Source organism: Dermochelys coriacea, chromosome 3 (assembly GCF_009764565.3).
Source record: "Dermochelys coriacea isolate rDerCor1 chromosome 3, rDerCor1.pri.v4, whole genome shotgun sequence".
Classification (NCBI taxonomy): domain Eukaryota; kingdom Metazoa; phylum Chordata; order Testudines; family Dermochelyidae; genus Dermochelys; species Dermochelys coriacea.
In genome coordinates, this window is record NC_050070.1 from 204,874,573 (window position 1) to 204,896,642 (window position 22,070).

At 45.0% G+C, this 22,070-nt stretch overlaps 1 protein-coding gene across 3 annotated transcripts in view; it reads right to left on the reverse strand.

The window, feature by feature from the left end:
* Positions 1-14,335: 14,335 nt before the first annotated feature.
* The window catches only part of SNX5 (sorting nexin 5), a 37,463-nt gene continuing 29,728 nt past the window's right edge, over positions 14,336-22,070 (reverse strand). For 2 of the 3 annotated variants that reach the window (XM_038396286.2, XM_038396285.2), the window contains exons 9-13: positions 20,456-20,495; positions 20,287-20,373; positions 18,027-18,186; positions 15,762-15,847; positions 14,336-14,676 (exon numbers count right to left, since the gene is read on the reverse strand). In XM_038396286.2, the coding sequence (XP_038252214.1) occupies positions 14,626-14,676; positions 15,762-15,847; positions 18,027-18,186; positions 20,287-20,373; positions 20,456-20,495 (424 nt within the window). In that variant the 3' untranslated portion in view covers positions 14,336-14,625. Of the gene's footprint in view, positions 15,470-15,761; positions 15,848-18,026; positions 18,187-20,286; positions 20,374-20,455; positions 20,496-22,070 lie in introns of all 3 variants that reach the window. The other variant, XM_043512146.1, reaches the window with a different exon arrangement.

Consider the following 22,070-nt stretch of genomic DNA (forward strand, 5'->3'; position numbering starts at 1 on the left):
ACACATGGAGCAGAGGATGTCTTTTATGTAGTGGGTGCTAACCAATATATAAGCATTGTGCTCTATCAGTCATCATCAAAATGATGTTAGGAAGGTGCCCTCCTGCAGCGCGATCCACAAGGCAAAAATGCCACAGTTGTTCACTCTGCTATCCCTTCCTGCGGCCCAGTGGAGGCCAGTAAATGCATTTTGAAACCTTGTGTACCCAGCAGACATGAGTGGGCAGCTTAGAAAATTAATTGCTGTGACATCTGTTACCTTCCCTGTGTGTAAATAACAGCCTGCCAATAGTGTAGGGAGGATACAAATATTTACAGACAAGGCGAGGATCAGCGGCATTGCCAACACTGTTAGTCACAAGCATTCTCACTAGCTGCACAAACAAACCCGCCCGCACTGCCCATTACTTTACTTTCACCCGGATCCCAACCATTCCTGCAGTTAAAGGCAAAGCCAGGTCAGAACGGCATGGTCATAAAACAGCTGCAGTCTTTTCACCATCCCTTTACCAGCGCAGCAGACCCACCACCCCAGGAGGTCACTGGAGCACACCAAATCTGTGGTAACATGCCAGTTGTGTCATGAACTCAGAGGGAAGTGTTGGGGGCCATTTCAGCTGCAGCACCAGGTAGCTCCCTTTTAACACCCACCCACCCACGCCCCCAAGGAATAGGATTATTCACCAGAGCTGCCCGCAAGAAAAGGGAGCAAGTGTAAACCATTGGGGAGCATAGGCTACGGGTTCCTCTCTCGGCCAGTCTTCAGAGCAGAAGAGGCTGTTACAGCCTCTAGCTAGAGCTCCTGCCCATAGCTCTAGTAGTCCTCAATTCAATACCGGCAGGTTGGCCAAAAGGGCAGCCATCACACAAATCCACCAGGTCCAATTGGTTGAATGGAGCAGCTCATAATGTGGCCTGTAGGGAGCAGCCTAATAGAGGTGCATTGATAGCCTCGTGGCCAGTAACTCAGGTGCCCTTTCTAGTCCATCCTTTTCTTGGAAAGCAACTAAGCCTGTAGGTGCCACTGGCCAGGGTTGATTCCTGCCTCTGGTGGTCTTGGTGGGCCCTACACACTGGTTTGCCACCCCACCGTAATGGTTGCCTCACCTCCCGTCTCTGCAGGCCGCTCCCCCTGAGGGTGACATGCGACAAGCCCCACTAAAGTTCCCCTTTGCACATGCCGTACCCTTTTACCAGCACAGCGACCTCTCCCCTTTGGGCCTAAATACACATTCCAATCATTGCACTGACCTGCCTCGCAACTGAATCCTCAGTGTTACTAGATGCCCAAATAACCGTGGTGGCAAAAACACCCACTTCTGTCTGTGATTGGCTAGAAGATTGTACCCCAGCCTCTCATACACAGAACTGACCGGGGGGGAATCCTTGCACTTGTGACCTCCGGGCTTCATTATTGCTCCTCACCATCTCTAGGAATTAAACCACCCGCCCTGAAAATGCTCCAGCTGGTACCAAGTGTCATAGCCAGCAGCTGAGCAACACAGGTTGCCCTGAACACATTGCTCTAGTCTCCACACTTGCTTCCCAGCAATACAGAGTGCAGCTGATAGCGTCTGCCCAGATATTCAAACCCTCTACAGGTTTGGTCCCAGCCCTTTAGAGATTGTTTGTCTGCCTGTGACCATGACAGCCACGTTCCCCTGGAACGATCATAGTGTTGACCAACGGGGGACGGTCAGGGGAGCAGAAGGCAGAACCTTCCCAGGTGCTGGATCCAGACTATAGAACAGCTGCAAGAGACATGCATGACCACGAACCTCACCCTGTTCAGCGCTTTCAGAGGGGGCCTGGAATGGGTTACCTGGAGAGGCTGTTGAATCCCCATGAATGGAGGAACAAACTCCTTGTCAGGGATGGTCTTAGTACAGTTGGTCCTGCCTTAGTGCAGGGGAATGGAGTAGCTGATTTCTTGAAGTCCCTTCCAGGCCTGCATTTCTGAGATTCTATGATTTACCCTACCTGAGGAGCTGGGCCTAACTTTCAAACCCATCAGACCACTTGTAAATCTCAGATCAGACCCTCCTGGCCCCAGGCTGCTCCCTGCTAGCAGCCACCTCTCTGCAGCATAGTGCTTTACTTTTTCTTTAGTCTCTACCTCCCCCTGCCCCAGGCTTTATCGTATGCATTATGTAGCTCTTGTATTTGAATTAGAATACCATAGGATAGTAAATATAAAACAACGATTCTTGTTCTTGGATCGCCTGCTACTCCTCGAGAAGGAAATCATCTGTTTAGGCCAAGAAACTCTGGACCAGCTGGTGTAAACCATCACAGCTGCATTGAAGTCAATGGACGTATGTCAATTTGCACTAACTGGAGTCTAGCCCTTGGTTTCTGCTCGCAAGATTTCTTCTCGTACCTTCTTTCAGAAGAGGCAGTTTTGTCCCTGTACCCTTTCTGCGGGGGTGTGGATCCATGTCCCAAAACCACTATTGTCCCAAGAGCCATGGAGATAACTGAAATGCTTCTGCCTTGCTTTTCAGAAGTGGTCGACCCTCGCAGCTCCAGCTGAGCTCAGTGAATAGAAGACACTGTCTAGAGATAAATATTTATCTTTTTAAATTTGGTAGAGGTGGATGGACTTGGGCATGGGCGATCCTCCCAGTCAAGGAGGACAGCAGAAGGAGTGCCGTGCAGATTAAAGACCAAGTAGAACACTGCCTTCTTCCTCACACGGAGCGATTGTGGATGCAGAGAGCAGTAAATGACCTGGACAGGACTAGCTACTGTCACAGATGCATGCTATTAATATATGTCACTTGCTAATACACTAATGCCCATATGGAGTTCCCTGCTACAAATAATACTAACACAGCTCTTGCAGTGAGTTCTAGCCAGCTATTTGATTTCCTTTGTCCCCTGCTCTTCAAACATACAATAAGGGAATTCAGAGACAGAGCAAATATGTGCAAAAAGTGGCGGGGAAAAAATTAGACTTTAGGAAAACATGCCAGGCAAACGCCTTTTGGTTGTGATTTACAGTAGGATAGTTTCCAGTGTTTTCCCCACAGTGCAGACGAAGGATTTCCTGTCCTCCATAGCAACAATCTTGCATTTACTGAATAACCTGCCTGTGCCAATAATCCTTGCAGCAATATGAAAAGTTTTAAAGTTGCACTGCTTTGTAGCTCACACACTTTAGTCGCTTCTAGCTCTTTTATCCCAAAACGTCCTTCCAGCTTTTAATACACACACCCTTTGCATATGAAGGAAAACAATCAGAGGGCTGGGGAACCAAGATCATCACTCAATGTCCCTGCAGAGTTACACTCACTACCAAGGAGCTAGTCAGATGTATAGCAGCTGAGGATCTGGCCCTTTAAAAGAAGTAGCCTATCAACAAGAGGAGAGGCCTCTGTGGCAGTAGCATTTTCTTTGCTCATCATATTTTATTTTCAGTGTAACTAGAAGCAAGTTTGGCTTTTAGTTTATGCAGATTTGGGCCTTGATTGTTTTCCAGCCGACACAGCAAGTCAAACACTTTCTATATTATTAAAATACATCTCCCAGGGGGTACATCAACATATGGACACTAACGTCCATAGGGCTACACATTTACACCAGTGAAAATCAGGCCCTACCTTGTGAATTCATAAGACTACAAATAAAACTCAGATCACACTCCTTGGTCACAGCTAAGCAAGCACCTGGTGCTTTACACTTAAAGGGTCTGCCTGCAATGTGTTCTCAGAAGGAGGAATCAAGCATGCCCAGCAGAAGCAAAAAGGGTGGAAGTAACCCGCTCACTGAACGAGTTCCTCCAATATCTCCCCGAATTCAAACATGCATTGCTTTCCCCGAGCCCAGAATCTGGGCCCTGATTCAGGAAGATACTGAGGTATGTGCTTCAGCTCTGGTAAAGGACTTTCCTGAGTGGGGATGGATTAAAGCATGTACCCAAGTGCTTTCCACAACCAGAACAGTGGATGGAGAATGTTCAGTTTAGGAGAATAACTTTCAGCAGCTCCCTGGCATAAACCGTGCCACCCGCAAGGTACGATCTGTGAGCTGAGTCCTGAGTGTATATACATGGTTCCCAGATTCCCGGGGGGGGGGGGGGGAAGAGAGGGAGGGCAGATGGCATGAGAGAGAGTCTTGAGCCTGGTTTATACAGACATTCACAAATCCAAAGGAAAGTTGGAGTTGCATTAACCCTAGAGCAGTAGGATCCCTGCAAAAAATTCAGACCCACAGGGCAGGCTAGTTTTAAATGTGTGTGAAATGCTTTTTCTACCACTTCTTTCGCAAACACTGACCCCCACTCACAAAAAGCATTTACTCAACAGAACGGGCTGGGAAGGTTTGTAAACAGCAGTGAAATAAACTTTACAGACTGTCTGAGGAAACAAAACCCAATGCTGAGACTATGTGACTTAAAGAGCCAAGCAAGAGCCCAGCTTCTGTACTGTGAGTTAGCAGTTCCCTAGAGAAAGGGGGGCAAGGCCTCCATTTCAGTGGCTAAGCCAAGAAATGAGAGGAGGCTGGTTAAAGCACTGCACTGGGACACAGGAGTTCTGGGTTCTATTCTCAGCTCTGCCACAGATGCCATGTGGGACCTTGGACAAGTCACTTAACCTCTCTGTGCCTCAGCTCCCCATCTGTAAAGCTGTCGTAGACGGGATCATTACTTAAGCATGTAACTTCCTTTGAGGATCTGGGCCTAACTCCCAATTGGCTTCACCTTAATACTTCTGAGGATCTGGGCCTTACTGCGTATGCCCTAAACCCAGCACAATGGCGCCTGGATCTCAGTTGGGGGTGCTTGGTGCCAATTTAATACAAATGATAATACCAGAAACAAGTAAACACTTTCATGGAAGTTAGCTAATTCAGGGTCTTGCACTGTGAGAGGGGTGTAGCCTATAGGATGGTTTATGCTCAAGTTAGAATGAGGGCCTAAATCAATGAGTGTAGAGGATTATGGGGAACTGAATTTCCTAGCATGAGAAAGTTAGAGATAAATTGGAGATACAGTGTAATGGGCAAGTAGGAGGTAGCAAGGACATGAGCTGAGCTTGGGTAACCTTTATTATTTGCTAAGAACTGGTTTGAGCAAGGGTTTTAAATGAGTGTTTTGGAGAATTGTGAATGTCTTATTAAAATGTTATCTATATTGATCAAAGAAGAAGAACATTAGGGCAACTGTTCACTGAAATAACGTGCATTTTAAGTAGCCAATAAGGAGGTGGTAGAAATATAATTGTGATAGGGTTAATTAGTGTTAAAATGGATTATAAAAGATGTAGCCTTGCACAATTGGGGGAAGAGTTCCACTTAACATCTAAAAGGTTACTGTTAACTTCCAGGATTATAAAGCTGTCCTCCACTCTGTCAGTGGGCTGGTCCCCCACTGATACACTCCAGGATAAAATGGTGTAAGTATAATTAATTGTAGTCTTATGTAAGTGGCATTTGCATGCCTGTTTGCTTAGCTGATCATTTTCCTTTTTTAAAAAGTTTAGTTTTAGCATTAAAAAGTGTCACCTAGTGGTCCTCTACTAAAGGAAATTTTCTGTAACTAATCTAGAGGCTTGAACCTGAAACCTAAGTTGGATTTTATGGCACCATTGTCTTGAACTCAATATTAATTGGGGACATTTCAACATAAAGGATAGGATCGGGATGCAAACTAGCTCCCCCTTCAGGAAAGGCAGTGAACTGCACAATATCTAAAGCGCTACACAAGCAATTACCCTCAAGATCCTGGCTACAGTGCGGTCAGCTTTATTTTCTACCAGTTTCTTGGTGTCTGGGATCAGCGCTCCTTAGCCAGGGTCGCATCTCAACCATTTCTTCAGAGAAGCACAAGTTGAAAAAGGACTTTCTTCAGGAGCTCTATCCCACATGGAGCAGCTAGCCTCCGCCGCTACAGCTGGCTGTCGGCACAGAATGTTGGGTCATGCCCTGATTCCTCTGACCACAAAAGGGGGCTCAGCAGCATTGATCGCTCATGTGATGTCTGCAGAAGCTGTTCCTCTTGCTCTTGTTATGATCAATTTTGCTAAGATGACTGCACATGCCAGATCCTCTATTAAAGCCCACCAGAATGTTCTTGGCTTGCTCCTGGTTCTTTCTGGGAAATTCTAGTTTGCAGTTATTGGAAAATTTATATTGCAGCAAGATTCCCTGACTGAGATCAGTGCCCCATTGCTCCAGTGAGAGAGTGTCCCAGCCTCAAATAGTTTACAATCGACAATTACATTTATGGGTGGGAGAAAAATATATAGTTACTCACATTTTACAGATGGGGACCTCAGGCACAGAGAGACTGATGAAACCAATGGGAGCTGGGCATCTAAATATCTTAGAGGATCTGGGCCTAAGTGCAGGGGTGCTGAGACCCATTGAATCAAGCTGTAAACCCTTTACATGACGGAAACCACTTCAAACCAGGGAATGCAGCAGCACCTCTAGTTCCAGCACCTCTGCTGAGCTGACCTCCTCAAGGTCAGTCTGGGACAGAACCGGGATGCACCATTGCCTGGAGTCTAGCACCCACAGGGACAGCACCTGAAGAACCATCAAGGGTTGAACCTAGAGCTCTTCAAGTTCTAGCCCAGTCTCTAACCACAAGACTACCCTTCCTCCCGCCAGTGGAGAGTGCACCCAACACTTCCCTGAAGTTCTTTAGCGGCTTTTCCCACTAACATCCCCAGCTTCTGTGAACTAGTCCCACCTGCCCCTTGTATTTCCTGTTCTCCTTGCCCCTGGGATGGGGGGGAGGGAGGCAAGAGAGGGGCATGTGCCCATTGTCACCCCTCCCACCCCATGGCTGTACAGTGAATTACCAGCATTGACACACTCTGCAGGGCTCACACCCACATGGAAGGCTTTCTCCACAACCAAAAAAGTGAGAAACAAGGGTGTTTTTTTTTTTAAACTCAGGTCTTGTCTTCACTACAGAGCTTTGCCAGTAACACGTGCCTTGTGTCAGCACAGCCTCGCACATGTCCATGCTCCACTGACAAACTCTTACAATAGAGCTGCAACCCACCAGTCAGTAACCGCTCAGACTCTGAAGAGTTCATACAAGTTCATAAGCTGGCCATGGACTGTGTAGTCACAAAACACAAAGCAGCACACTAGACACAGCATGCTTCAGGCTTCCTCCTGTATCTGCACAGTGCCCAGTGGGCTCTGGTAAATCCCCTTGTGCCAGGCTGCTTGCAAGCATAGACAGTCTGTCCACTTCCCCCCTCCACCATGCTGGTTACATTTCCCCCTTGGCATCACAAATATTCTGTAACACACAACATGCAGCAACAGCAGTGGGAAGAGCTGGCGCTCTCAGATGCAGCCTGACCATTAGCCATCTCCATTGCCCCTTTAATCAGCCCAAAGCACGCTCCATGGTCAGCCAGCACGGGCTCAGCCAATAGCAAAACCTTCCCTTGCTGCTGTTGTCCATGTGCCCTGCGTTTGGTTTCTGGAGCCAGAGAATCAAAGGGCAGGCTGGGTCCCTGAGATTCACAATTGGTATTGCAACCTCTCTTATGTGAACGTGGCAGCCCAGGAAAAATCTCTTTTGGAAGAGTCCAGTATTCCTGAAGAGGCAAGCACTATACACCCTCCCTGACCAGCCAACACTAACACCCCGGGTGCTCCACCAGCACCTGTGTAACTACGGAGAAGTCCCCCATTTCTGTTTCTGTATTCAGAGGTAAGGCACGGATGGGAGCATCACATCCATCTATTATTTCCTGCATATTGCCCAGAGTCCCAGCCCTGCACAGCAGAACCCACTGAATGGCCCTGGAGCACAAATCATCCCACCAGAGATTTCCCAGCTCCAAACTGGCTCTCCACAGCCCAAGCTTCCACAGCATGATGGCCACCCATTTCTTCACTGCCAAAGCAGCTCTCATTCTCTAGCATCTCTACACTGAGGAGCTGGAGCAAGCTCGACCCACAGATCCAGGAATGTGACCTTACATATCGAAAAATTCTGCAGCTGATCCTTCCACAATTTGACTCCCTCCCCTCCCCCCCATGCTCATTTCATACGCCCAAAACTGCCACATTGGGGCATGCAGCTGGTGAGTGAATGCCTATAGCATTATCCCCTCCTTAGTGGGATCATTTTCACTGCTGCACACCCGTCAGCCCTAGTGATAGCTGTAGTTCCCCAAACACAAAAGAATCATCCACCTCGTCTCAAAAACCAGACCAGAGAGCTCGGCTGATCTGGTCAGAGTCTCTACCAGCAAGATAGTGGAGAGGCTGAAAAACAGCGCAAGGAAGAGCAACTTACAGGGCAGCACTGTTGGAATTTTTTTAAAAGGATTCAAAACAACAATTCTGGGCTGGAACAGAGGCAATTATGGGAACTTGACCCCAAACTCCTACAATTTCCTGAGAAGCACTGACTCCCACCCCCCAGTGCACTGCAAAAAAATTTGCAGGAGGCAGTGCACTGGACAGCGTCATGGGAGAAACTGGGACGTTTCCCCACAGTGCCAGACATCTTGTCCATTCAACTAATCACTGAGGCTGCGCAACACTGGCAAAGGCAGCCAAATACAGACTGCTCTAGTGACAGCAGGGTGAGCAGCTGTAGGCCAGCAGAAATTACACCAGTGCAACTTCCTGGCATAGATGTGGCCCTAGATTCTGCAGATAAGCCCCACTGAATGAGTCAGGATAGCAAACACACCCCTAGTTAGTTTTCCTCCTCCAGGAGGACTGCCCATATTCCTACACAGAGCTCAAAAAGGAGAGAAGTGACTGTGGAGCTACAAGTCATGCATGGCAGCAAAACTCTACTGCATGTGATCTCAGGCCCCGATCTGCTAACACCAACGCAAAGGCTTAGCTCTATGCACATGTGTAAAGGCAAGCTGGTGGATAAGCACAACCAGAACAGATGAACTCCTGAGCAGGATCATACCTGAAAGCTGGTTCTGCTGTTGCTTTTCCATGTGACCCCATGAATCATGGAGATGATTTTTAAAGCCCTCCTTATTTTGAGATAAATCACCTCCTCCTGTCCTACCTTATCACCTCTATTTGTCCATTTGTTCTGCCAAAGGCTTAGGCAAGGTTCAGCTCCAAGGGGGGGGGGGGGGGGGGAAAAAAAATCAAAGCAAACATTAGCCAATTACAAAAGAAAGTGAGGCAATGTTTTCTGTCATTTTATCATGACTGCCCACAAGATTTATGGATGGCTGGGTTGTGTGGGCAGCAGCTTGTTGTTTGGTGCCAATACATTTCTCTAACCTACTGCATGAATACAGAACTGGCAGCCTAACTGATGTGCCATTTAAACAGCTGGATTGTCCAGCAACCCGCTGATACTTATAGTCATGCTGTAAATCCATGTCACATGTTGTTAGTTACCAGCTGTAGAAGGCTGTCCAAGCCTGCCACCCACAGGATTGAAAGGAGGCTAGAGGGGGAAGAGAACTAGGATGACCAGATAGCAAATGTAAAAATTGGGACAGGAGGTGGGGGGCCTACGAAAGAAAGAGCCCAAAAAATCAGGACTGTCCCTATAAAAGGGGGACATCTGGTCATCCTAGGGGGAACCCACAACCAGTTGTATTCCCACAGCTCATTAGGAAATCCATTATACTTAGGGTCCTTTCAGATATCAAGGCCAGATTGTGATCAAGTTAAAGCAGGACCACCTCCCCAGTGATACTTGTGTTTTATACGGATGTAGCTATTACTGTGCAGGCAGGGGAGTAACTATACCAGCATAATGTACTTTTTATATTGACAGAACCACACCCACCAGAGGGTTACCACCAGTATTATTTCCATTAAACCCCCCCCCCACACACACACACACACACCAACCTCTCTAACTGAAACAGCTAGATCAGCACAACACAAGTGCAGATCAGCCATTTAAATTACAGCATTGCAATGACTGATTAATGACATTTTAAGTGGGAATCCGACATTAAAGTTGCATGTGTATAGCTGGGTTTGAAGCATGTGTAACCTTTCCAAAGCTAGCTTTAAAGAGAAAAATTCAAACCCCAGGAAATGCAGAGTTATGGTCACATTTCTCACACAAGGCACTTACACACTGTTAACTTTAACACTGCCCCAGTATGGAACAACAATGCAGCATTCTCTGAAAAAAGATCAAGCAAATACACCAGAGAGGATGTCCCCGAGGGTGCTTCCAAAAGAAAACTCAAAGTTGTGTTATGCTGTATTACCAACTGCCAGCGTTCAAAAATGACAAGACTGGCTTAAAACCTCCCCAGGAGATTTCTAAAAAATGGTACATTTTAGGTTCTGTTTATTCGCTTTGTGTTTTTAGCCTTTTCAATGCACTTGGAGGAAAGTTTGAAGATGTGGCCCAACCAGGAGAGAGCTAGAAACTTCCATTTAAAAAAAAAAAATAGGAGAATAAGTTCTCCCCCCACTCACCTGATTCCAGAAGCTGGGGCTTTAAGAAACACCAAATATTGCAAGAGACAACAACGCTGCTTAGGCAAGGTCCTTTCCCAAAGTGTTAAAAAAGGCACTAGATCTCTGCTAGGGGAAATCAATTGCATGTTGGAAAGTGAGAAGGAAAAGAACAAAATTAAGGAACTGCATTCATCCACCATATATTTCAAGTGGCCCAGATAATAAAGCCCTAATATGAATCACAGTAGTTGTCAGGGTGACTGTCTCCCAGGGTTACAGAACCAACCCACTAAGATTCAGGGTAATATGATTATTTTAATTTTAGGAGTAGACTGAGTGTCCACTGTAAACCTGACTTCTGTTACAATCTTAACTATGGTGGAGCAGCTGCCCCTCCGTAGCGTCACTATGGCCATCAGGTCAGTAGCCACCAGGCTCAGCCAGGAGCATCCAGTGGCTATTTGCTGGAGAACTAGTGCCCTTCACTGGCTTGAAAGCTGGTCAGCTCCCTCCCTATAGGTACATACAGTATATGGAGTGAGGTTCTGGGAGCACAGATCAACTGCCTGCTACCGCACACGCACCTCTCAAGATGCAGCTGCTCTCAGGAAAAAAAATAAAAATAAAGATAATAGCATCCTCTGCTGGCTGCTATTACTCTCTGCAGAGTCACTGAATATACTGTACTCACTTCTTCCAGCCACAAACTGCTGGCCACCAGACCTCTGAAGGTGGACAGATGCAGTTCAGGGTAGGCCCACAGCCTGATCTGCAATGGACCACTCCCCTTGAGGGCTGTGGGGCACTAGGGGAGTCATCTGGCAACCCAGCACCCATTCACACCAGGGCGGGCCCCACTCCTTCAGCTCTGCCACCCCACTAGAGTCCAGGAACTATTACTTGCAGGTTGCTTTTGAGAAGGGAGGAATATTATTTCAGAGAATAAGGTGGTTACAGAAAGACAACATGGCCAGCCAATAGCCACTTTTCCTGGTAATTCTGTTTTTCCACTGGCCCCACAATTCAGCTGGTGACAGAAGTGTTTCAAGGCACCTTTGTCAGGCTCATGCGTCACCAGCTCTAGGCCGTCAGCTGGTGGGACACTGGGTTTTCAAACACATCACTGCTAGCACGAGGGAGAAAGCAGCATAGACTGCTACAAATTCTGCAACCCAAAGCCCCATTGTCAATTCTGACAGAGTCACACCCCCTGTTGCAAGAGGTGGCCCAGATGAACTACTTGTGGGCTGGGAGCTTGGAAAGCTGTTGCAAACCCTATAAATCTTCAAAGCAAGGGGTCCCTGCTTTAGACGATGTGCAGCCAAGACAGGCCATGACCTTTAGGCTTTGTCTAAGGCCATGTGTACACTTACAAGCTTACAGCTGCACCACTTTAAGATTGCTCATATAGCCCCATTACGCTGACAGGAGAGCTCTCCCGTACACACAATAAAACCAGCTCAACGAACAGCAGCCATCACATCAGTGGGAGAGTCTCTCCCGCCAATGTAGCACTGTGCACATGAGCACTTATGCCGGCAAAACTTATATTGCCCGGGGGGGAGGGGAGGGGTGGGGTGTTTCTTTCACACCTCTGAGCGACAAGGGTTTTGCCTACATAAGTGCTATTGTAGACATAGGCAAGAGTCACAATGGAGCCTGAAATATACCCAAACTTGAGACAAGAAACCCCATCCCAAATCACACTGATGGGAAAGAGCATTGGACATCTGTAGCTTTTACCATAGGAACGAGATGAAGACAGAGACCCAATATGGTTTAGGCTGATCAAAATGATCAGGGCAGAAGAAACAGACAGGATCCTGTAACCAAACTGTACTCACGCCAGAGCCCGAGAGAAATGATCACCATGGTGATGAGCAATGCTACTGCACCGAGTCTACTATTTTGACATGAACCAACTGGATAAAACCCAACCAGATCTAGACAATTACTGACGCCACTGATTCACTTAGACCTAGAATTTTAAATACTAGTTCTTGCTAAAGATTATCCCACCTCTTTCCTGGGTAAGCAAAGAGGCCAGTGTAGTTTTTTTTTTTTAAAATCCACAGCAAGAACCCACGCAGGAGAGGGCTGGAGAAAGGTTTAGACCAAACTGCTACTGAAAAGCAGAGATACGCTAGGGGTAGCACTATTGTCCCTCTTCCCAGGAAACCTCTTGGACAAGGTCAGAAGCAAACAACTTCAGCTCTTGCCAAAGCCAGACGCTAGCCAATTAAACAGGTGGCAAAACATCTGCAGCTAGATGAACTGTGGCTACAGGAGGTGTAGTGGATACGCCTTAGTGTTTTACTGACGGGCATGTAACGAAACCCTGAGTTTAAGAGTCAAGCAGGCTTTGAGAGACTACTCAGCCACTCCATTCATAAGCCAGCACCAACCAGGCAAGTCTATTTTCCTTCTTTAAAAAGGTGCACACAGATGTATACTTTGCCCATTTTAGGACTTGGCTTATCCTTTCCTATACCCCCCTCCCAGCAGGGCTGCACCTACTTAGTCCATCCTGTCAGGCTGCAAACTCTTCAGGACAGCAACCCTGTCTTAAGGCAGCACCTGGAACAAGGCCGCAGTGCTGCTCTAGGGCCTATAGGACAAGCAACAGAGCATTTGTTGACTGACTGTGTTAGATTCCACCCATCTTGGAAAGGGGAAAGGACTAATGCTGGACAAAGGCAGGGACACAGGAACAGGATGTAGCAACTGGACAGGGGGAGGAGTGTGGCTAGTTATACGACTACCAAACTGCATTTTAGACAGGGCCACACTTTTACTGCCCAGTTAAACTAACTTAAACTGCTTAGGTCACATGGTGACTGATTAATTTAAAGCTACTGGATTGGAACTCGAGACCTGGGCTCTCTTCCCACCTCTACCACTTGCCTGTTGGAGAACAGTGGGCAAGGCATATAGCTCCATGCCTTAGTTTCCCCATCTGTAAAAATGGGGACAGTGATATTGCTTTTTGTAAAGAGCACTTTGAGATCTTATGAAAAGCACTATACAAGCACAAAGTATACGGTGGAATAATGAAATTCAGCCGTTTAAAGAAGAAGATTGTCCCATGAGAGATCAGTTTGCCCACGCTTGCACTGACAACCAGTTCACCTGCCACTCAGAGCATACCAAGATGTTAAGGAGTACTTGTGGCACCTTATAGACTAACAAATTCGAGCATAAACTTAGCTCACAAAAGCTTATGCTCAAATTTGTTAGTCTAAGATGCCACAAGTCCTCCTTTTCTTTTTGCAGATACAGACTAACAGCTGCTACTCTGAAACCTACCAAGATGATGCATTTCTTTAAGACAACCAACCTGAGCTCAGCTACCTGTTGTAGGAAAGGAAAGTGCCAGGATGCAAAGTACAGCAAGAAAGTAGATCTTCAATGCAGGAGGTCAAGTCTGCTAGCCATTTTAGTTCAAGAGTCTCAAAAAAACCCTTCAGGTTTCCTATTGGATTGTGTTGTGCAACAATTTTTAAAATCTTAGTTTGTAAGAAGATAATCAGACCATAAGCAGCTGCACCAACTTCAGTCTTGTTGTTGCCTTCAAATTGCAACAATCTCAGGTTAGAATGATATTCAGTGTATAACAGCTTTTCATGATATGAAAACAATTTTCCCCAAACTACCTGACGATTTAAATCCCATATACAAATGGTCTATTATACCATGCCATTTAGTTTATAGAAACACACTTCACAGTATTAGACATCTTTATTTTTGTGTGTACAAATACTGAATGTAGTTATAGAAATCCAAAATACACGTAGTAGAAATCTATGAAGTGGAATGTATTTTACCTTATAAAATTGCTTAAGAATGTACATAAGACCCTCTCATATATGAACTTCTTTAACATGGTTTAGGCTAGAGACAGATTGCAATACCACCTTGATTTCATTCACACATCACCCTTGGAAAGAATCATCATTAGAAAACTGGTCAACATTCTGGAATCTAGTACTTGTACTTTTTGCTTACCTTAGATATTAACTCTCAACAGGAAATTAGCTACATCCAAGTAATTCATATGCAATTCAGATTTCATGTATACCATGGAAGCCAATACATTGGCATCAACATGGTTAAGTATTAGTCAAACAAAATGTTTGAAACAGTGTATTTATATATTTTAACCTAATGAAATCAAGCTAAGTATAAATTTTCCCATGGCTGTTGAGTGCAACTGATGCTGTTTTTTCACATTAAAGGCGCTTTAGTTGTTCTTGAACAAGTCAATGCAGCTTTGCAGGAGAGAGACATTGTTCTAGAAGGGAAGACAATTCTGAGTGAGAAGCACAGGATCAAAAACAGGCACCAAAATCAATTCTCACTCCAGAAACAAGTGAGGTTAGCAGTTTTCAGCTTTCTCATTTCTGAGAACATCAATTTTCTGTACTCTGTCTGAAAGCTACATTTAGCATCATCCCTACAAAGACCACTAGAAGGATGCTAAAGTTGCACGGACAAGCAATCAAGTTAGGAAATGCCAAAATTAAGGTTGCTTGTGCAATGTTGAAGTGTGCATATATAGTCCTTAATTATGAGGTTACATGCTATCCTCCTCCACCCACAGGGCCCATTTCATTCAGTGCTCACTATAAAACAAGTATTTCCCAGATCTTCTGTGCAACTTGTGAGATGAGAGGTACCATCCCCATTTTACATCTGGGAAACGGAGGGACAGGGAGATTCAAGGCCAGGATTTGCAAGTGTCCACTAACTGTGGGTGCCTGAATGATTAATGTCCAACATGAGATACCCACAGTCAGATTATTCGGAGATACTGAGCATTTGCAGCTCCCATGGACTATCTGGAGGTCTGAGAGCCGAGGTGTCTCAAGTTGGGCTCTCAGAAGAGGAGGAACACAGTGGCCACCTCTGAATTTAAGTGAATGTGCAACAGCACAGAGTCTGTGGAAGAGACCCAGGAGAACTGGGTCCTATCTTCTTCCTGTAGCATTCTCTACACCTTTCAATTACTCCAGCAAATGAGGCAGGGGTCCTTCAAGCAGCCTCATTATCCGCACTGGATATTCAATACCCAAGCATCCTCCACCCTGCACACAGAATAAGGCAGAGGCCTGTTGCATACTAACTTTTTCCAATCACGTAATTAAAGACTATCATACACACGGGGGCCAAACCAATCTGACTTTACCTCATTTTAGTACTTGACTCAACTTAATTTTTAAAAGGTTTAAAAATGTAATTTTAGCTTTACAAAGGAAAGAACAATCCTCTAATGTGCAACCAGAGTAAAAAGCAATTTCACCAATTTGGCAGTTTATGTGGTCCCAGATGTGGTGTTACAGCTGTGCACTTTTTACATTAGGGAAAGAGCACGCTTACCTTCGCATGCTTGATTTCCAGCTCAGCCATTTCAATTAGATTTTTACGAAAGGCTGCTATTCTCTTCCTCTTGAAGCTGATCAGTTCTACAAACAGGAGGGTGGGAATATATGAACATTAAATTCTGGGGAAGCAGGGGACATAAGGACCTGCCCTGTACTCCCCACCCTCACAGCACATGGTTTCAGTCTGCCAAACTCAGGGGTTTTACTGCAAAGTTTACATTCTTATGGTTGCAAGTCAAGCCATCCTAATGTGATTCAGACTACAAGCAGCATTCAGCACCCAGAGCAAGTTTGATACCCCTGCCTAGCTCCTCCTCTGAAGGATAGCGTCCTCAAGGAGTTGAAATTCTGGAGAGTAGACCTAAGGACTCCAAGGAGTAGCACTACAGCCTCCTGTTTCCTCCTAGAAGTATAGTATAAGAGCAATAGAGTGGCACCTGTACAACAGCCCAGGGAGACCGACTATAGGATGGTACCACAGGAGAAAGGGAGCTACCTCCACGTAAACCCTGCTTAACATTGGGCTGACTCCACATGTAAGGAATCAGCAGAGGAAAAGGTGTAGCTTACCTGATCTAGGAAGGTACTTGGAATGGCTGGCAGACAATGGATCGCACCTCCTCTCTGCATGGAGGCAGGTTAGGCAAGAGGACTACCCATTGCTGAACTGCCAGACATTCTAAACGCACAAGAGAACCCACCATGAAGCATGGGGCGCCCCCAAACACAGCACCCACTAGACAGCGCTTTGTTCACCGCATCTGCTTATGAATTTGCATCCCTTCCCTCACCCCTTGCGTGCTTAGCCCTAGATTAAGCTGTCTGGAGTAGGAACCTAACATCTTTGCAGAATCCCTAGCATACACAAAAGATTGGGGAAATAAAAGAAAGAGGATTAAGTCAGAGACAGACATTGACTAGATACTCTAGATCCAGCAGAAATGGGAGTCAACTGGTTTTTGCTTTTAGAAAAACACGCTACTCTAGACTCTACTCTGTATATACTCCTAAATAGCAGTGGTTGAATGCAATGTGCAGTAGGTTATTAGAGTAGCCAGAGTTTTAGTCATTCATGCTGCAATACTACATGAACTTTTATGCAAAGTTAGTACTTTGCAGAGCGCTTAGAGATCCTTAACTGGGTGGAAGGTAAATGCTGGATTTAAGTAATGATTTAATATGTAATAAAACAACTGCACCAAGAGATTAAGTGACAGCAAGTCAGAGGCAGATCTCCAAGTAGAACTGAGTTCAGTTCTCTGCTCTAGCTGCTAGATCACATCAGTGCTCTGGAGTTGCACTCTTATGCATCTTAACGTGTGCTCAGTTTGTGATGCCTGTACTAAAAGCCTTGAGTTTCATAAAAATCAAGTTTTTCCGTCAGACTCTTCAGAAGAGACACATCTGGAGTGACATTTCAGTCCTGTACTCCAGAGGTGGAGTGTGCAGTTCTCTGATTGTATTATTTGGCCACAAGAGAAGCTGCAGTCATGTACATTTACGTTCTGGCCAACAGCATGTGCATTCCCAGATCACTCCTGCCCTTGTGCAAAGGGTGTACAGATCAGGTGAGGGTATGGCTGACTTGTAAGCTCTGCCCTAGAATGCCCCCTCTTAGCTAGTAGAACAACCTTGGGAGCAGGGATTGTTGGGAAACAAGAATTAGGGAAGACCACTTTCCTCTAGCATGTTCTACTAGCAAGCTTGGACTCCGATCAGAAAAAAGTTTCGCCTTGTTTTCCATTAGATCTCTCACACCAGACGGGTGTGACTCAATACTGCTCTAAATGGACCACTGTTCTACACCCATTCGGGCATCTTGGACTTCGCATAGCTGAAGGGATTTAGTTCCAAAGTTACCCTTGGGGGAGGGAGATGGCAAGAACAAAAAGCTTCAACCCAAAAGGAAAACGCAGGACCATAAAAGCAGCATAAGAATAGGCCCGTTCCTTCTTCAGTATTACAACGATCTGCTTAGTTTGAAGAACACCAGATGACTGAACATTTAATTAAGGTCACCAGTTAGAAAGAAATATTTAGGGATGCTGAGACTTGTCCATGTGATGTAAAACTGTTGTTCACTTGACTATCTTACTCTGAAAGCCCTGCTAGTCTAGAGAGAAGAGTTAGGAGAAATGGGACTTGAGTGAGCTGTGGACCACAGTGCTCTGTGGAGTTACTATGGAGAAATTCCCTCTAAGAGGCCTTGCAAGGATGCAGAAGATCAATGGAATTTAGTGTGTGGTAATGATATTGGCACCTTCCTTTGCAGACTCTGAAAGCTTCTCAAACTTCTGACAGCAGTCTTGCTGATGTGCTTCTGCCAGTCTGACATCTTTACTTTTCAATCTAGCTTTGTCCAGGGCTTTGTTTGAATTTTCATAGTCTGCAAGACTGCGGGTACGTCTGTATAGGAGATCCTTTTAAAAAAAAAAAAGTGGTCAGATGTTACTCTTATTTGTATCAACAGCATCTAGATAAATTGGTTCTGGATTCTGTGCTTTGGTTACAGAGTAAGGCAAGCAATAAGCCTCACACAAACTGCATTTATAAGCCAAAGCACAGCACTTGATCCCACCTCTTTGAAGAAAAAAAGGCACATAGAGACTGAAAGTAGCTTTGCAGGTCAAGAGCAGCTATTTGTAGATGCCTACAATAGATGCTCCAGGAGAGTCACTTTACACTTTTTTTAAGATGTAAAGCCACTGTCCCTCACTCCTTCATCCTAACCAGTTTTATCCACATCTTCAGAACCTTGGGGTTGCCCTTCCTTCCTTACAAGCATCCATATCTTGGATAGAATTCTTCTGCTCAAGGAGGATTAGGCAGGACTTTCTGCAGCCATTAATGTCACTCCTTATGCACTTGGAGATACACTAACACTATATTTAAACTAATCTAGAAATACTTCACAGAACAGAACACTATTTTGTATAATAATTGTTATAAGGCATCAACAGTGCCCTTTAAAACTACAAAGGATACTGAGGCCACTGTCTGAGTGGCTAGAGTGTTTGAATTGCATTTCTCTGAATGAGCCAATGCAGTAACATTCATTATACTCCACACACACCATGATACAAGCCTGATGCAAACCACCAGCTATACTAGGATTTCTGTCTTCACTATTTTCAACATCTTCTCCAGCCCAGCGTGGCACCCTCCTTTGTAACATCACCTGTATGATCAGAATGGAACACTGACCAGCAATAAAGTTTGCTCTCGAAGGTACCACCTTGATCTAATGGAATCTGAACTCTACACCAAATCCATCACAAAGCAATGAGAAGTGGTAGGAGGCAGTTGCCATTTTTAATCTTAAACATGAAGGGTGTGGTTTTTGAAAGAACTCAGTGCCAAGTTACTCTCCCCATTGAGCTCTGTGGGTTTACCATTACTTGAATGGGAGCAGGATTAGGACTACACTTAAGCACTTCTGAAAGTCCCACCCTAGAGCTTTATGGAAATGGTGACAGCTCATGGTAGGTCTACACAGCAAAGAGAAACCCATGGCTGGCACAGGCCAGGCAATTCAGGCTCACAGGGCTTTATTGCTGTGTAGACTTCCAGACTTGGGCTGGAAATCAAGTTCTAGGACCCTCCCATCACAGAGGGTCCTAAAGCTCAGGCTCCAGCCCAAGCCTGGAAATCTACACAGCAATGAAAGAGCCCTGCAGCCTGAGTCCTGCATGCCTGAGTCGGCTAGCACAGACTAGCCAGAGGTTTCTCTTTGCTGTGCAGACATACCCTCAGGGGACTTAGAGCTTAAAAACCAGCCATACTGAGTCAGACCAATGGTCCATCGAGCCCAGTATCTTGTCTTCTGACAGTGGCCAATGCCAAATGCTTCCAAGGGAATGAAGGGCAATCAAATGATCCATCCTATCATCCAGTCCCACCATGTGTCTGTCAGTCAAAGGCTTAGGGGAAGATTGTAACAGCCTTTCATCATGAAAGCACACTGAATATCCAACCTGAGATTGTTGCAATTAAAGGCAAAAAACAACTCAAGATTTTAAAAAAAAATGTTGCACAACACAATCCAATAGGAAACCTGAAGAGTTTTTTTTTTTTTTTTTAAGACAAACTAAAACAGCTGGTAGACTTGACCTCCTACCTTGAAGATCTGTTCTCTTACATTAAGTGGTAAAAAAAGGGGGGGGGGGTTGACTTCTTGAGAGTCTCCCCAGCTGACTGCAATTGCTGAACTATGTAAGCTGTCAGCTAGCAGACGCTTGGTTTTGGTGGGAGAAGTGGCTTGTCAAGGGTCCCCTCACTTTGCTCTGAATTTCCCTACTCCATTCCTCTGGATTAAAGCCCAGGAAACATGCACAGCATATCTATTTTTCCAGACACAAGGGGAGCAGGAAAGGAAAATGGGAGAGACTCAGGCTGTATTCCTTGTTGTGGGGTTTTTTTAGAACATGTATGCACAAGCTCATGTGCTAAATAGCAAGTTAATTATTAAGTTACTAAGCTCAGTGAATAATACAGGATGAGCTTTAGCAGAAGTGGCTCACCTTTGCTGCTTCTATGTTGAGCATGTAGTATCTTAACAGTTCAGACAGCTTTAAGTCTTCATCTGATGACACACGACTCTCTACCTTCTACAGAAGAAAGGAGTAGATAGGAATGATGCAACAAGAGACAACAAAACCTAGATTTACAGCTCTTCAAAGAAGCTCTTACCCTCAGTTTTTCAAAGAGCTCAGCAACTTTCAACAAGTACCTAAACAGAAAAGAAAAAGCACAAGGACAAAATCATTTTATTTATTCTTCATGGAAATCTGTAATGTAGCACTTAAAGAACACAAGATTAGTTACCATTAGAGCAGAAACCTACACAAGTTTGTATACTGGTATAGGTGCAGGTTTAGACAAGTCCTTATTTGAATGAGGAAATTCAAGTACAGGTAAGAAAATGCATCAGGACTGAAACTGAAGACAGTGTGATAATATGGCAAGGAGCTTTTAGTTTTAACCTACTTATGAGAATCTACCCAACTTGTAAGCTCTTTGTTCCAATGGGCTTGTCTATGCTCTAGAGCTACAAAGAAGAGTTTACAAAAAGAAAAGGAGTACCCGTGGCACCTTAGAGACTAACAAATTTATTAGAGCATAAGCTTTCGTGAGCTACAGCTCACTTCACGAAAGCTTATGCTCTAATAAATTTGTTAGTCTCTAAGGTGCCACGGGTACTCCTTTGCTTTTTGCGAATACAGACTAACACGGCTGCTACTATGAAAGAAGAGTTTAATAATGCTTACAGGACACCACTTTGAAGTGGATATTTTGCATTGCTCCACACTTACTTATACAAGTCATTCAGGCCTCGTAAACATAACTGTTCTCCCCCAGTAAAAGCTGGGCTGATAAATTAACAAATCACTGACTTGCATTGAGAAAAGAGCCTCTGTGTAGACAATTATAAGTCAGTGTTTGTCCAAAAACACCCAATGAATGGTATCTGTGCATTCTGGGAAGATACTGATAGCTATGCCAGGCATCTTAACAGCATATAGGAAGTCTCATGTTGTGGCTGCTCCTCTATATGTCCTAAGGGCAATGTACTCTAGTACGATGTACTCAGGAACTAGGAAGAAGGAAGACTGGCCAACCCGTTTACAGGTAGTCAGGGATCCCTTCTACACTAAAAATTCTGACATCACCAGAAAACAGTCATGTTTCAGACTACAGGCTCCAGGCAAAGGAAACACATGGTTAGTTGCCACCATGGAGTATTGGCCATGTGTGGACACATGCCACATTTACAGGCAAGATTGTATCCTGTGCATGACAAACTTGGTTAGACAGGGCTTCTATAACATTTTGTATAATACATACAAAAAGGGAAAAATGACTGTGTAGGAAGGAGTACTGCAGAAAGGGATCGGGGGGGTATAGTGGATCACAAGATATGAGTCAACACGGTTGGGGGGGAAAAAAAAAAAAAAGAAAAAACCACCACACAAACATTATTCTGGGATGTATTAGAAGGAGTATTGTAAGCAAGAGACAAGTAATTCTTCCGCTCTACTCTGCGCTGATTAGGCCGCAACTGGAGTATTGTGTCCAGTTCTGGGTGCCACATTTCAGGAAAGGTGTAGACAAATTGGAGAAAGTCCAGAGAAGAGCAACAAAAATGATTAAAGGTCTAGAAAACACGACTGATAAGGGAAGATTTAAAAAAAACTGGATTTGTTTAGTCTGGAGAAGGGGGCATAAGTTTAAGTACATAAAAAGTTGTTACAAGGAGGAGGGAGAAAAATTGTTCTTAAACTTCAAGAATAGGAAAAGCAGCAAT